This window comes from Ranitomeya imitator, chromosome 1, assembly GCF_032444005.1.
Source record: "Ranitomeya imitator isolate aRanImi1 chromosome 1, aRanImi1.pri, whole genome shotgun sequence".
In the NCBI taxonomy this organism is placed as follows: Eukaryota; Metazoa; Chordata; class Amphibia; order Anura; family Dendrobatidae; genus Ranitomeya; species Ranitomeya imitator.
Genome location: NC_091282.1, coordinates 182,525,792 through 182,541,470, shown reverse-complemented (window position 1 = coordinate 182,541,470; position 15,679 = coordinate 182,525,792). Strand labels below are relative to the sequence as shown.

At 44.3% G+C, this 15,679-nt stretch overlaps 1 protein-coding gene across 1 annotated transcript in view; it reads left to right on the top strand.

The window, feature by feature from the left end:
• The window catches only part of TMEM232 (transmembrane protein 232), a 494,818-nt gene extending 482,658 nt beyond the window's left edge, over positions 1 to 12,160 (top strand). The window contains exon 13 of the mRNA XM_069752641.1: positions 10,482 to 12,160. Within this exon, the coding sequence (XP_069608742.1) occupies positions 10,482 to 10,619 (138 nt within the window). The 3' untranslated portion in view covers positions 10,620 to 12,160. The remainder of the gene's footprint in view (positions 1 to 10,481) is intronic.
• Positions 12,161 to 15,679: the final 3,519 nt, after the last annotated feature.

Sequence of the window (15,679 nt, the reverse complement as noted above, 5' to 3'; positions counted from 1 at the left end):
TCTGGTCTGTGGAAGTCTAGTGGAAGGAGTGACCGCAGACAGGCTTCGAAGGCCTAACATAACAAACTTGGGCTGGCTGTAGGCACTTTTAAATTGGTTCCAGGGGTACACGGGCAGCAGTGGTCTGGTCAGTGGAAGTCTAGTGGAAGGAGTGACCGCAGACAGGCTTCGAAGGCCTAACATAACAAACTTGGGCTGGCTGTAGGCACTTTTAAATTGCTTGCAGGGGTACACGGGCAGCAGTGGTCTGGTCAGTGGAAGTCTAGTGGAAGGAGTGACCGCAGACAGGCTTCGAAGGCCTAACATAACAAAATTGGGCTGGCTGTAGGCACTTTAAATTGGTTCCAGGGGTACATGGGCAGCAGTGTATGGTCAGTGGAAGTCTAGTGGAAGGAGTGACCGCAGACAGGCTTCCAAGGCCTAACATAACAAAATTGGGCTGACTGTAGGCACTTTTAAATTGGTTCCAGGGTAACACGGCCAGCAGTGGCCTGGTCAGTGTAGTAGTTGTAGAAAGAAGGGACCGCAGACAGGCTTCGAAGGCCTAACATAACAAAAATGTCAAAACAATGGTATTGTCAGTGCCAGGCATTGAAGGATGTCAGCGCCTAGACTACACATTGGTGAAGCTGTGAGAGATAATTTTGCTAGTGGTAGAGCACTGTTTGAGCTGGGGGGGGGAACTGTCTTGTGGCCGGCGGTACAGGCACAGGGCCCCTCATATTACAACGGTGTGTCTGACGTTGGGTGCGCACCACCACCGCCAGAGACACTTTATTGTACTATGAGGGACCCAGTGGCAGTGCCGTCGACCAAAAGCGGCCACACCCACCTCTTCAGACAAACAGCACTCTCAAGGGTCCAAGCGCAAAGTGGCGATAGCACGGCCCCGTGTGGGGAGTTTGGCCATTTCATGAGGTGGAAACATGTCGTATGCTGGACAATCAGGTGAAGAAAATTACGAGATTGGAAAAGTCATTCAGAATAGTCCACAGGCAAGACCTTTTCATAGGAAAGCTAGGTGTCAGCCGGGCAGGGTGGGGCAAAAGATTTTGAAATCCAGTTGTGGTTCATTTTAATGAAGGTTAGATCATCTACATTTTGGGTAGCCAGACGAGTCCTTTTTTCTGTTAGTATTGAACCTGCAGCACTGAATACTCTTTCTGATAGGACACTAGCTGCCGGGCAAGCAAGCTCCTGCAATGCATATTCTGCCAATTCTGGCCAGGTGTCTAATTTGGATGCCCAGTAATCAAATGGGAATGACGGTTGAGGGAGAACGTCGATAAGGGATGAAAAATAGTTTGTAACCATACTGGACAAATGTTGTCTCCTGTCACTTTGAATTGATGCTGCAGTACCTGTCCTGTCTGCGGTCATAGAAAAATCACTCCACAACCTGGTCAGAAAACCCCTCTGGCCAACGCCACTTCTGATTTCTGCCCCTCTAACACCTCTGGTCTGCTGGCCCCTGGAGCTCGTGTGAGAACGATCACGGGCGCTGTGTGCAGGGAATGCCAGAAGCAAACGGTCAACAAGAGTTGATTGTTTTGTTGCTAATATTAGTTCCAAGTTCTCATGTGGCATAATATTTTGCAATTTGCCTTTATAGCGAGGATCAAGGAGGCAGGCCAACCAGTAATCGTCATCGTTCATCATTTTTGTAATGCGTGTGTCCCTTTTGAGGATACGCAAGGCATAATCCGCCATGTGGGCCAAAGTTCCCGTTGTCAAATCTGCGGTTGTGCTTGGTTGAGGGGCAGTTGCAGGCAAATCTACGTCACTTGTGTCCCTCAAAAAACCAGAACCCGGCCTTGCCACGCCACCAATTTCCCGTGCCCCCGGGAAAGCTTCCTCATTAAAAATATACTCATCCCCATCATCCTCCTCATCCTCCACCTCCTCTTCGCCCGGTACCTCGTCATGTACACTGCCCTGACCAGACAATCGCTGACTGTCATCAAGGCTTTCCTCTTCCTCTGGTGCAGACGCCTGATCCTTTATGTGCGTCAAACTTTGCATCAGCAGACGCATTAGGGGGATGCTCATGCTTATTATGGCGTTGTCTGCACTAACCAGCCGTGTGCATTCCTCAAAACACTGAAGGACTTGACACATGTCTTGAATCTTCGACCACTGCACACCTGACAACTCCATGTCTGCCATCCTACTGCCTGCCCGTGTATGTGTATCCTCCCACAAAAACATAACAGCCCGCCTCTGTTCGCACAGTCTCTGAAGCATGTGCAGTGTTGAGTTCCACCTTGTTGCAACGTCTATGATTAGGCGATGCTGGGGAAGGTTCAAAGAACGCTGATAGGTCTGCATACGGCTGGAGTGTACAGGCGAACGGCGGATATGTGCGCAAAGTCCACGCACTTTGAGGAGCAGGTCGGATAACCCCGGATAACTTTTCAGGAAGCACTGCACCACCAGGTTTAAGGTGTGAGCCAGGCAAGGAATGTGTTTCAGTTGGGAAAGGGAGATGGCAGCCATGAAATTCCTTCCGTTATCACTCACTACCTTGCCTGCCTCAAGATCTACAGTGCCCAGCCACGACTGCGTTTCTTGCTGCAAGAACTCGGACAGAACTTCCGCGGTGTGTCTATTGTCGCCCAAACACTTCATAGCCAATACAGCCTGCTGACGTTTGCCAGTAGCTGCCCCATAATGTGAGACCTGGTGTGCAACAGTGGCAGGTGCGGATGGAGTGTTTGTGCGACTGCGGTCTGTGGACGAGCTCTTGCTTCTGCAGGAGGACGAGGAGGAGGAGGAGGAGGAGGGGGTGCGAACGGCTACAGACAACTGTTTACTAGACCGTGGGCTAGGCAGAACTGTCCCAAACTTGCTGTCCCCTGTGGACCCTGAATCCACCACATTTACCCAGTGTGCCGTGATGGACACGTAACGTCCCTGGCCATGCCTACTGGTCCATGCATCTGTTGTCAGGTGCACCTTTGTGCTCACAGATTGCCTGAGTGCATGGACGATGCGCTCTTTAACATGCTGGTGGAGGGCTGGGATGGCTTTTCTGGAAAAAAAGTGTCGACTGGGTAGCTCGTAGCGTGGTACAGCGTAGTCCATCAGGTCTTTGAAAGCTTCGCTTTCAACTAACCGGTAGGGCATCATCTCTAACGAGATTAGTCTAGCTATGTGGGCGTTCAAACCCTGTGTACGCGGATGCGAGGCTAAGTATTTCCTTTTTCTAACCATAGTCTCATGTAGGGTGAGCTGGACTGGAGAGCTGGAGATCGTGGAACTAGCGGGGGTGCCGGTGGACATGGCAGACTGAGAGACGGTGGGAGATGGTATTGTTGCCGCCGGTGCCCTAGATGCAGTGTTTCCTACTACGAAACTGGTGATTCCCTGACCCTGACTGCTTTGGCCTGGCAAAGATACCTGCACAGATACAGCAGGTGGTGCGCTAAATGGTGGTCCTACACTGCCGGAAGGGATGTTGCGTTGATGACTAGCTTCATTGGCCGAGGGTGCAACAACCTTAAGGGACGTTTGGTAGTTAGTCCAAGCTTTCAAATGCATGGTGGTTAAATGTCTATGCATGCAACTAGTATTGAGACTTTTCAGATTCTGACCTCTGCTTAAGGAAGTAGAACATTTTTGACAGATGACTTTGCGCTGATCAATTGGATGTTGTTTAAAAAAATGCCAGACTGCACTCTTTCTAGCATCGGATACCTTTTCAGGCATTGCAGACTGAGCTTTAACCGGATGGCCACGCTGTCCTCCACCAGGTTTTGGCTTTGCCACGCGTTTTGGGCAAGATACGGGCCCGGCAGATGGAACCTGTGGCGATGTTGATGCCTGCTGCGGCCCCTCCTCCTCCTCTGCTTCAGAACTGCTGCCGCCTGCACCCTGTTCCCCCAATGGCTGCCAATCGGGGTCAAGAACTGGGTCATCTAATAACTCTTCTTGTACCTCCTGCGCAACTTCGTCTGTGTCACCGTGTCGTTTGGTGGTATAGCGTTCGTGATGGGGCAACATAGTCTCATCAGGGTCTGATTCTTGATCAGCACCCTGCGAGGGCAATGTTGTGGTCTGAGTCAAAGGACCAGCATAGTAGTCTGGCTGTGGCTGTGCGTCAGTGCACTCCATGTCAGATTCAACTTGTAATGGGCATGGACTGTTAACTGCTTCACTTTCTAAGCCAGGGACGGTATGTGTAAAGAGCTCCATGGAGTAACCCGTTGTGTCGCCTGCTGCATTCTTCTCTGTTGTTGTTTTTGCTGAAGAGGACAAGGAAGTGACTTGTCCCTGACCGTGAACATCCACTAACGACGCGCTGCTTTTACTTTTACCAGTTTCACGAGAGGAGGCAAAAGAGCTAGAGGCTGAGTCAGCAAGATAAGCCAAAACTTGCTCTTGCTGCTCCGGCTTTAAAAGCGGTTTTCCTAATCCCAGAAAAGGGAGCGTTCGAGGCCTTGTGTAGCCGGACGACGAACCTGGCTCCACAGCTCCAGACTTAGGTGCAATATTTTTTTCCCCACGACCACCTGATGCTCCACCACTACCACTACCCTCATTACCAGCTGACAATGAACGCCCCCGGCCACGACCTCTTCCACTAGACGTCCTCATTGTTTTAAAAACGTAACCAAACTAACGTTATTTGTTGCAGTCACACAACTTACACGGTGAGCTATAACTTCAGTATGATTTAGCTACCCCTTTACAGGTTGGTGAGACCACAGCGAAAATCAGGCCCAATGTTACACACTCTGTTTTTGGTGGCTGCAAATTAGAGAGATGCCCCACACGCAGGACTGTCACTGAAGCACAAATGTTAATATTAATGTCACACTATTATTTTTTTTTTATTTTTATTTTTTTCAGGAACACTTTAGAAACACCAAAAAAAAAAAAAAAAATAGATTTTTGCAGGGAGAATTTAGAAAACAAATGTAACAAACTATATGCTTTCTATGGGCCACTGAGTGAGAGATGACGCACACAGGAATCAGGAGTGGCACACAAGCCCAGAGGCCAATATTTTTCTACCAATGATTGATGGAGTTATTTTCTCTGGTAGATTTTGGAACCCAAATCAAGGAAAAAAAATATAGGCTTTCTATGGACCACAATTGGAGAGAGAGAGAGAGAGAGAGAGAGAGAGAGAGATGGCACACCCAGGAGTCAAGACTGGCACACAAGCAGAAAGGCCAATATTAATCTCCCACTGTTTTTTTTGGTTGTTTTTTTTTTTTTTTTTCAGGGAGACTTTAGAAAAAAAAATAATAAAAAAAATATGATTTTATCAGGAAGAATTTAGAAACCAAATAAAATATAATGATTTTTTCAGGGAGAATTTAGAAAACAAATAAAACCAAAAATAGGCGTTCTATGGCCCACTGACTGAGAGAGAGAGAGAGAGAGATGGCACGCTTAGTACTGGCACACAAGCCCAAAGGGCAATATTAATCTCCCTTTTTTTTTCAGGGAGAATTTCTAAAACCCCCAAAAAAAAAAAAATAGGCTTTCTATGGCCCACTATTTGTGAGAGAGATGGGACGCTCAGGACTGGCACAGATGGCACGCTCAGGACTGGCACAGAAGCCCAGAGGCCAATATTAATCTCCCTTTTTTTCTGGGAGAATTTATAAAACCAAAAAAATATTTAAATAGGCTTTCTATGGCCCACTATTTGTGAGAGAGATGGCACGCTCAGGACTGGCACAGATGGCACGCTCAGGACTGGCACAGAAGCCCAGAGGCCAATATTAATCTCCCTTTTTTTCTGGGAGAATTTATAAAACCAAAAAAATATTTAAATAGGCTTTCTATGGCCCACTATTTGTGAGAGAGATGGCACGCTCAGGACTGGCACAGATGGCACGCTCAGGACTGGCACAGAAGCCCAGAGGCCAATATTAATCTCCCTTTTTTTCTGGGAGAATTTATAAAACCAAAAAAATATTTAAATAGGCTTTCTATGGCCCACTATTTGTGAGAGAGATGGCACGCTCAGGACTGGCACAGATGGCACGCTCACAACTGGCACACAAGCCCAGAGGCCAATATTAATCTCCCTTTTTTTCAGGGAGAATTTATAAAACCAAAAAAAAAATTAAATAGGCTTTCTATGGCCCACTATTTGTGAGAGAGATGGCACGCTCAGGACTGGCACAGATGGCACGCTCACAACTGGCACACAAGCCCAGAGGCCAATATTAATCTCCCTTTTTTTCAGGGAGAATTTATAAAACCAAAAAAAAAAATTAAATAGGCTTTCTATGGCCCACTATTTGTGAGAGAGATGGCACGCTCAGGGCTGGCACAGATGGCACGCTCACAACTGGCACACAAGCCCAGAGGCCAATATTAATCTCCCTTTTTTCAGGGAAAATTTATAAAACCCCAAAAAAAATTAAATAGGCTTTCTATGGCCCACTATTTGTGAGAGAGATGGCACACTCAAGATTGGCACACAAGCCCAAAGGCTAATATTAATCTCCCACTGTATTTTTATCAGGGAGAATTTATACACCCCACAAAAAAAAATACAGAAAAATGAAAAGGCTTTCTATGGCCCACTATGTGAGAGAGATGGCACACACAGGGATGGCACTCTAGCAGAAATGCCAAATTGCCAATCTTAATCTCCCACCAAAAAAAAAAAAAAACAGGGAATGTCCTACAATTACTATCTCCCTGCCTGCAGTAATCTCAGCCAGGTATGGCAGGCAGCAATAAGGAGTGGACTGATGCACAAATCAAATAAAAAGTGTGGACAAACAAAAAAGATAGCTGTGCAGAAAGGAAGGAACAAGAGGATTTGTGCTTTGAAAAAAGCAGTTGGTTTGCACAGCGGCGTACACACAGCAATGCAGCTATCAGGGAGCCTTCTAGGGCAGCCCAATGAGCTACAGCGCTGAGGGGGAAAAAAAAAAAAAAAACTTCCACTGTCCCTGCACACCGAGGGTGGTGTTGGACAGTGCAAATCGCTGCAGCACAAGCGGTTTTGTGGTTAATGGACCCTGCCTAACGCTATCCCTGCTTCTGACAAAGCGGCAGCAACCTCTCCCTAAGCTCAGATCAGCAGCAGTAAGATGGCGGTCGGCGGGAACGCCTCTTTATAGCCCCTGTGACGTCGCAGACAGCAAGCCAATCACTGCAATGCCCTTCTCAAAGATGGTGGGGACCAGGACCTATGTCATCACGCTGCCCACACTCTGCGTTTACCTTCATTGGCTGAGAAATGGCGCTTTTCGCGTCATTGAAACGCGACTTTGGCGCGAAAGTCGCGTACCGCATGGCCGACCCCGCACAGGGGTCGGATCGGGTTTCATGAAACCCCGACTTAGCCAAAAGTCGGCGACTTTTGAAAATGTTCGACCCGTTTCGCTCAACCCTACTACTCACCACCCGGGGCCTGTGCAATAAATAAATAAAAGAAAACAATGGCTTGGGGGGTCCCTCTATTTTTGCTAACCAGTGCAGGTAAAGCTGACTGCTGCAGGCTGCAAAATAGAGGAGTCCCACGCTCTTTTCTTTTTTAATTATTTAAATAAATAATAAAAAAAGGGTGTGGGTAGACCCTCATTTTTGACAACCAGCCAGCTGGGGCCTGATATTCTCAGACTGGGAGGGGACCATGGATATTGGTTCTCCCCAGCTTAAAAATAGCAGCCCACAGCCGCTCAAGAAAAGGCGCATCTCTTACATGCGCTAATTCTGGGGCTTTGCTTGGCTCTTCCCACTTGCCCAGGTGCGGTGGCAATTGGGGTAATATTTGTGGGGTTGCTGACAGCATTTTAATATCAGCTGACATCAAGCTTAAAGATTAGTAATGGAATGGCATCTATAAGACCTCCCCACTACTATCCCCATTGGGAAAATTAAGTAAAGACACACATGAAAAAGTTTTTTTATTTGATCAAATCACATATGAAAAAAAAGTTCTTTAAAATAAACACTCCCTACCCTCTTTTAGTCATTTGTTACTATAACAATATAAATGATAAAATACCATATTTCTCACCTGTCCGACGACAATCCATTTGTCCCAGGAAGAGGCCAACTCAGCTACATCTGGTTTGCATGGCTGAGCAGTGACATGATGTGACCGCTCAGCCTTGAATCTAAAAGACACTGAGCTGAGCCTGAGAGCCTTTTTCAGTTATCATTGCTGTTACCGCCAGTCAAATGCAGCAGTTCTCAGGCTCAGCTCGGTGTCTGCTGGATTCACAGCTGATTCGTCGCATCATGCCACCACTCAGCCATGCAGTCCAGATGCAGTGAGACAAATAGATTGCTGTTTGACAGGTGACAAATATGGACTATGGTAATTTATTATTATTAACTAGATGGGGGCCCGATTTTAACGCATCGGGTATTCTAGAATATGTATGTATATAGCAGCCACATAGTATATAGCACAGGCCACGACATATTCTTTAATACCCGATGCGTTAATACAGGCCACGCAGTATATAACAGTGGCCACGCAGTATGTAACACCGACCAAACAGTATATAACACAGCCTACGCAGTATATTACATTGCCCACATAGTATATAACACTGACCACATAGTATATAGCAGCCATGCAGTATATAACGCAGCCCACACAGTATATAACACTGCCCACGTACTATATAGCAGCCATGTAGTATATAACGCAGCCCACACAGTATATAACACTGTCCACATAGTATATACAGTGGTAGCCATGTAGTATATAACAGAGCCCACACAGTATATAACATTGCCCACACAGTATATAACACTGCCCACATAGTATATAGCAGCCATGTAGTATATAACGCAGCCCACGCAATATATAACATTGCCCACATAGTATATAACACTGCCCATGTAGTACATAGCAGCCATGTTGTATATAACGCAGCCCACGCAGTATGTAACACAGCCCACCTAGTATATAGCAATGTGGGCACTATATGCATGATTAAAAAAGACTTAAAATAAAAAAAAAACATATACTCACCTTCCGAAGGCCAATTGAAGTCCTGGCGCCTGTGTGCCGTGCACTCGGCAGGTTCCGGTCCCAGGGTTGGTATGAGCGCATGATCTGTGATGACATCATGGTCACATGACCGTGACATCATGGAAGGTCCTTCTCGCATAGCATCCTTGGCACTGTAACCTGCCGCTTGCACTGCCGAGGACACGCGCCACGTCGGAGGGTGAGAATAACCTTTTTATTATTATTATTATTATTTGTAACATTAGATCTTATTACTATTGATGCTGCATATGCATCATCAATAGTAAAAAGTTGGTCACACAGGGTTAATAGCTGCATTAATGGAGTGCGACACACCCTGGCATAACGTGGTCCATTAACGCTGCCATTAACTTTGTGTGAGGGCTGACTGGATGGGAGTATGGAGCGGGAACTCACTGCGGGGAGGAAGGAGCGGCCATTTTGCTGCCGGACTGTGCCCGTCCCTGATTGGTCGTGGCAGTTTTGCCACGACCAATCAGCGACTTTGATTTCCATGACAGACAGAGGCCGCGACCAATGAATATCCGTGACAGACAGACAGAAGAACAGAAAGACGGAATTGACCCTTAGACAATTATATAGTAGATTTTACATTAACAAATAGGTAAACAAGGGTGCGGAGTGTTTATTTAAAATAAAGAAATTCTTCTGAGTGTTTTTTTTTCAATTATATACCTTTTTTCTTACTTTTGATTATCAGGTTAGTAATGGGGTGCCCTATAGACGACTCGCTATTACTAACCCCTAGCTTGATGTCATCTGACATTACAAAGCTGACATCAACCCTACAAATAGCTGCAGGCTGCTATTTTTAAGCTGGGGGACAATATCCATGACCCTTACCCTTACTGAAAATTACAGCCCTCAGCTGTCTGCTTTAGCTTCACTGGTGGTCAAAAATGGGTGGGACCACACACAGTATATTTTAATTATTTATTTAAAGAATTTAAAAAAACAGCATGGGGACACCTTTGTTTTTGATATCCAGTGAAGATAAATATGACAGCTGAGGGCTGAAGACCTCAGCAATTGGTTTTGCCTCCTGTCGTTATCACATAGAGGGAACCCCACTCCCTTTTTGAAATTTATGTATTTATTGCACAAGTAACCTTTTTACTGCCGATCACAGCTGCTGTGTGACAGCATGGGAACCACAGCACTCTGATTTGCGGTAACGAACTACCTACAAATCAAAGCCGGTGGTTCTCACACTGTCACACAGATGACAGCATAGGAATTGCTGGCTTTTCGGGCTGCCAAACCTAAACAGCAACATGGACATAAGAGGGAAGTCCGTGTACAATTGGTAACACTAGTATGGACCCCGAACTTTACCGTTTGGGTTCGCAAATCTCTACTCATGAATCCTTTGGGCCATATAATTCTATATTCATTAAAATCCTAACCATATTATATTTTGTCTTAGAAATACTTATATAATAAATGTAATTACTATTATCAATGATAACATTACTTCATATTACTCTATCTATAGTGGGCAAAAGAACTGGACATTAGATTTAAGGAAGAAGAAGAAGAGATGAAAAAAGAAGAACAAGAAAAAGTAAGAATAGAAGAAGAAAAATTTCAAGAAATAATGAGAAAAAGAGAACAGAAACTAAAAAAAAACTAGCAAACCTTATGAACTCCCATGATCTATGAAGACAATTATACATGATGAAAATTAATTGCAATGAATAACCAATAAAAATGGCAAATTCATCTGAAAAATGCTTACCAGCCTCATTGACAACTTCTACAGATTGACTCTAAAGATAATGGTCTCAAGTCTAGGACTTGATTCCTGATTAAATCTGCTGACATACCACCAATAATGCATTTAAAGGGTTTGTGCACTACTAGAACGCCCCCTTCTTGATCTAAATGTTTGGCCCTGATAAAATAAAAAGCCTATACTCACCTCTTGTGCCGGTGTTGTTCCAGCAGTGTCGCACTCGTGGTCCCGGGACTCGCTTGGGGATGTTGTGACACGTGAACCCATTGCTCAATCAGCGCTGACTTCACTGTCCCCCACCTTGTGTCGAATAGAACATGAAGAGGAAGTTAAGGCTGCGGCTGATCCCTGACTACCTCTTCTTGTACACTTCATAAGAAAGGTGGCGACAGTGACGCCAGGCTGATTGTGCGCATGGAAACCGTGGGAAGAGCGAGAGCCGACAATGCGAGAATGACGCTGGCACGGCAAGTGAGTATGGGTTTAGGCTTTTTTATTTTAATAGGGGCCAAATTTGGGGTATGACAAGGAGTTTTCCAGGCATACCATTTACACACTCCAGAAATAGGCAGTGCACAATAATAGCCATTTTAAATTTCATCACACAACACTAACTCTGATTTTAAGAATTTTGTTCTAGCTATTTGAAGAAAAACTTTCCTTTATTTCCATAGGCAAAACTGCGTTATGGAGCTTTATATCAGTTTGGCAAATTGATGTTTAAAGACATTTATAAACAAAATAAAGTATGTTGATTAAACAAACAAAATTATGAAAATTATTGTAATAGGGAAATTTTTATTGTGTTGCATAACGTTTTAATATGACAGGATACTTTTACTAATGTACAGATTGAGTACATAACGCAGCTAACACAATGACAAGTCATTCATAATTCTAGCTAAAGAGATTATGTCAAATCAATAGGAGATTAACAACTCTATTTTTGTTGAACCAAATAACATTTCAAGGTTGTTCTAGTGTTTAACCCCTCAATGACTGCCGATATGCATTAAAACGATAGCCATTAAGGGGCCTTATTCCCTCATCACCATTTTAAAACAGTCATTAGGAATAAGGGTATAGCTGTCACCCTGGAAAATATGATCAGGGCTGTTTTTTCTGGTCCCCGATCATATGATCGCCGTTATTCAATGAATAAGGATGATCACATAAAAAATAGTCAGAGAAGAGAGAAATGAGCCCCCCGATATGTCCTGTATCCCTGGTCCCTACAGCTCCATCCCTTAGCCCTCCGCATCCCCTTCCTCAAAAAATAATGGCGGGTGCATGCTCAGTGAGCTTGCAGCGATCTGCCGGCAACAGTAGGGATTTTTCTTATAGGTTCATTTTGATCACTTCTCCCGTATCATCCCCTTAGTTAGGTTACTTTTTTGTTTATAATTTTTATTGCTTTGATTCTTTACCTTTAGGGTTCAAGTTGGGGTTGGGATTAAGCTGGGGTTAGGGTTAGGGTTGGGCTAGGGTTGGGTTACAGTTAGGGTTGGGCTAGGATTAGAGCTGGAAGGGTTTACAGTTGACCTAACCTAGTAGGGTTGGACAGGGTTAGCATTGGGATTAGTTTTTTTTTCAAAAATTATAAAAGGATGACGATATGACAACTAGTGCTGAGCACAAGTGCTCGCTACTCGAGTTTGCATCGGGGTCTCTTGAGCTCTCACAATAATTGGTGTGTACCAGAGCATCCCGATGCAAACTTGAGTAGCGAACATTTGTGGTCAGCACTAATAACAACAAATTCAATATGATGACCTAATGTTATCAAATTCTGAGTAATATCTTTGTGGTAAAAATCCTTACTATACCCCTGGATAAAATTCTTGAGGGGTGTAGTTTTCAAAATGGCGTCACTTGTGGGGGGTTTCCACTGTTTAGGCACATCAGGAGCTCTCCAAACGCGACATTGCATGTGCTATTGATTAAAGCCATTTTTTAGTTAAAAAAGTCAAATGGTGCTGCTTCCATTCTAAGCCCTGCCATGTGCCCAAACAGTAGTTTCACCCACATATAGAGTTTTGGTGTACTCAGGAGAAATTGTGCAACAAATTTTGGGGTCCATTTTCTCCTGTTATCCTTGTGAAAGTTAAAAATTTGGGGCTAAAGCTAAATTTTTGCGATAAATATTAATAATTCTTTTGAAGCTCCTGAAAGGTTAAAAAACTTCTTGAATGTGGTTTTGAGGGCTGCCATTTTAGTATGGTGTCACTCTTGGGTATATTCTGTCATATAGTTCCCTTAAAGTCACTTCAAATGTGGGACCTAAAAAAATGGTGTCACAATTAACAGAGTGAGGGAAGTGTGAACAATCCCAAGACCTTTATTATAGGCAAAACTAAAAGGTCCATAAACAATCCACCACACTGAGAATAAAATAGTCCAGAACACGAATGCAGTTCAGTAACAGGATAAAATGTCCAAGGATTTGAAAATTTGATTGAAAAAATAAAAAATTACTGTTACAATTTTAAACCTTCTGAAATGCTAACAAAATAAAATAACATTTTACGGATTGCTGATGTAAAGCAAACATGAGCAAAATGTTTTTAATGTTTTTGTGAGGCATGACTATCTAGATTAAAATGATAATCATTCAAAGTATGAAAATTGTATTTTTTTATTTTTGAATTTCTGATATCTACTATATAAAGCTGAATGTGTGTGTGTGTGTGTGTGTATGTGTGTGTGTGTGTGTATGTGTGTGTGTATGTCCGGGATTGGCATCTGCACCGTCGCAGCTACAGCCACAAAATTTTGCACAGTCACACGTCTGGTGTTGTGAGTTCTGTTTTTGGGCTCCCTCTGGTGGTTACTGATGGTACTGGGTGACTTGTGTTCTCTGCGGTCTCTGGTGTCCACCTGTTCCATCAGGTTATGGGAGTTTCCTATTTAACCTAGCTTTCTTGTCATTTCCTCGCCGGCTATCAATGTAATCAGTGTGTCTTTTTACCTCTGCTACCTGCTTCTGTGAACTTCAGGACAAGCTAAGTTTTGATTTTCCTGTTCCATGTTTTGCTTAATTTTTGTCTTAGTCCAGCTTGCAGATATGTGATTCCTTGCTGCTGGTTGCTCTAGTGGGCTGAAATTACTCCTCATGTTCCATGAGTTGGCACATGAGTTCAAGTAATTTCAGGATGGTTTTTTGAAGGGTTTTTCGCTGACCGCGCAGTTCACTTTTGTATCCTCTGCTATCTAGCTTTAGCGGGCCTCATTTTTGCTGATTCTGTTTTCATAACTACGTATGTGCTTTCCTCTCATTTCACCATTATTACATGTGGGGGGCTGCTATTTCTGTGGGGTGTTTCTCTGGAGGCAAGTGAGGTCTGTGTTTCTTCTGATAGGGGAAGTTAATCCTTCGGCTGGCGCGAGACGTCTAGGAATCATCGTAGGCACGTTCCCCGGCTACTGCTAGTTGTGTGTTTAGGTTCAGGATCGCAGTCAGCTCAGGTTCCATCACCCTAGAGCTTGTTTTGTTTTTGTGCTTGTCCTTTTGTGATCCCCTGCCATTGGGATCATGACAGTATAGCCGGCCAGAAAAAATTGGTCATCGTTTTGGCTGAAGTAGGAGGAAAAGTAGTCTGAGGAAGTTTTTTTTTTTTTTTTTTTCCCCTCCTCAGTGTTTGCTGCCTAGCCTTAATTGCAGCCTGGCTACTTCTTTCCTCCTCTTTATCCTTGAATGACTCTGACCTCAGCGGTTTATCATGGACGTCCAGAGTTTGGCTTCCAGCCTGAATAATCTTGCTGCTAAGGTTCAAAATATACAAGATTTTGTTGTACATACTCCTATGTCTGAACCTAGAATTCCTATCCCAGAGTTTTTTTCTGGAGATAGATCTAGTTTTCTGAATTTTAGGAACAATTGCAAGTTGTTTCTTTCCTTGAAATCTCGCTCCTCTGGAGACCCTGCTCAGCAGGTCAGGATTGTTATATCTTTCCTGCGGGGTGACCCTCAGAATTGGGCATTTGCATTGGCACCAGGGGATCCTGCGTTGCTCAATGTGGATGCGTTTTTTCTGGCATTGGGTTTGCTCTATGAGGAACCTAATCTAGAGATTCAGGCTGAAAAAGCTTTATTGGCTCTCTCTCAGGGGCAAGATGAAGCAGAAATATATTGTCAGAAATTTCGGAAATGGTCGGTGCTTACTCAGTGGAATGAGTGCGCTCTGGCTGCAAAATTCAGAGATGGCCTTTCTGAGGCCATTAAAGATGTTATGGTGGGGTTCCCGGCGCCTACAGGTCTGAATGAGTCCATGACTATGGCTATTCAGATTGATCGGCGTTTACGGGAGCGCAAACCTGTGCACCATTTGGCGGTGCCTTCTGAACAGGCACCTGAGATAATGCAATGTGATAGAATTCAGTCCAGAAGTGAACGGCAAAATTATAGGCGGAAAAATGGATTGTGTTTTTATTGTGGTGATTCAGCTCATGTTATATCAGCATGCTCTAAACGCACAAAAAAGGTTGATAAGTCTGTTGCCATTGGTACTTTACAGTCTAAGTTCATTCTGTCTGTGACTCTGATTTGTTCATTATCATCCATTTCCGTCGATGCCTATGTGGATTCAGGCGCTGCCCTGAGTCTTATGGATTGGTCATTTGCCAATCGCTGTGGGTTTAGTCTGGAACCTCTGGAAGTTCCTATTCCTTTGAAAGGAATTGACTCTACACCTTTGGCTATGAATAAACCTCAGTACTGGACAAAAGTGACCATGCGTATGACTCCCATTCATCAGGAGGTGATTCGCTTCCTGGTACTGTATAATTTACATGATGTCTTAGTGCTTGGTCTGCCATGGTTACAAAGTCATAACCCAGACCTGGACTGGAAAACAATGTCTGTGTTAAGCTGGGGATGTCAGGGGGTTCATGATGATGCATCTCCGATTTCTATCGCTTCATCTACTCCTTCTGAGGTTCCGGCATTTTTGTCTGATTAT